Source organism: Piliocolobus tephrosceles, unplaced genomic scaffold, assembly GCF_002776525.5.
Source record: "Piliocolobus tephrosceles isolate RC106 unplaced genomic scaffold, ASM277652v3 unscaffolded_14214, whole genome shotgun sequence".
Taxonomy (NCBI): Eukaryota; Metazoa; Chordata; class Mammalia; order Primates; family Cercopithecidae; genus Piliocolobus; species Piliocolobus tephrosceles.
This window is the reverse complement of record NW_022295660.1, coordinates 1-1,151: the sequence shown is the minus strand read 5'-3', so window position 1 is coordinate 1,151 and position 1,151 is coordinate 1. Positions and strand designations below refer to the sequence as shown.

Here is a 1,151-nt window from a genome sequence, read left to right as displayed (position 1 = left end):
GACCGATTTGGAAACTGTGGGGTTATTCTACGGCGAGGGGGAAGTAAACCTTTTCCATGTGAAGAAGATGATGTTTTCTGTGGAATGTTGCACTGTAGTGGTGTCAGCGAGATTCCCGGTGGAGGTGAGCACACTACATTTCGTAGTATATTAGTACGCGACATAAAAGAAGAAAAATGCTTTGGCTATGAAGCACACCAGGGGACAGACTTGCCAGAAATGGGGCTGGTAGTGGATGGTGCAACCTGTGGCCCAGGGAGCTACTGTCTTAAACACAATTGTACTTTTTATCAAGACCTGCATTTTGAGTGTGATCTTAAAACATGCAATTACAAAGGAGTATGTAACAACAAAAAACATTGTCACTGTGTGTTTGGGTGGCAACCACCAACATGTGAACTGAGAGGAACAGGAGGTAGTATAGATAGTGGCCCTCCACCTGACAAACAATATCATAGTGCAAGCAGCATACTTGTGAAAACAAACCGAGCACTACTTTTAATATTTACTCGTTACATCCTTTTTCTGATTTCGCTTCTCTTTGGTGGCTTTGCACAAGCATTACATTTTTATGGAAGAGAAAGGGAAGGAGACAACACAATGGAGTAAATGACATTGACACTTACTTGGAGATATAATCAATAGTCACTCTGACAATTAGATCATCTTTTAGCAATTCTGATGTCATCTTGAAATAAAATCACTTGGAAATTTAAAAAGGGTCTGTGTGTTTAAATTTACTTAACATTTCATGTCTGGTCATATTCTCAATACTTCTACAGATGATGGCAGAAACTCTTAGATTCACTAACAAGAGGACCGGTACTCATTTAAGATTTGGGGTCTAATGTTTTCTAGATACCCCTGTGGCAAATCCTGTTTGCACTACTATACATTTGCTTTGCTTTAACACTCTTAAGGTCTTTTTCTTTTTCTTATTTTTGAGACAGGGTCTCACTCTGGCGCCCAGGCTGCCAGGCTGGAATGCAGTGGTGCAATCTGGGCTCACTGCAACCTCTGCCTCCCGAGTTCAAGCAATTCTCCTGCTTCAGTCTCCTGAGTAGCTGGGATTACAGGCACACACCACCACGCCTGACTAATTTTTGTATTTTTAGGAGAGAGAGGGTTTCACCGTGTTGGCCAGACTGGTC

The 1,151-nt window shown here is 41.9% G+C and overlaps 1 protein-coding gene across 1 annotated transcript; it reads left to right on the top strand.

Moving 5' to 3' along the window:
- Nucleotides 1–3: 3 nt before the first annotated feature.
- LOC113220826 (disintegrin and metalloproteinase domain-containing protein 20-like) lies at nt 4–609 on the top strand (the record flags this gene model as incomplete). Its single annotated transcript, XM_026450157.1, has 1 exon — nt 4–609. A coding segment is annotated over one exon (606 nt), but the record flags the coding sequence as incomplete, so codon positions are not given.
- Nucleotides 610–1,151: the final 542 nt, after the last annotated feature.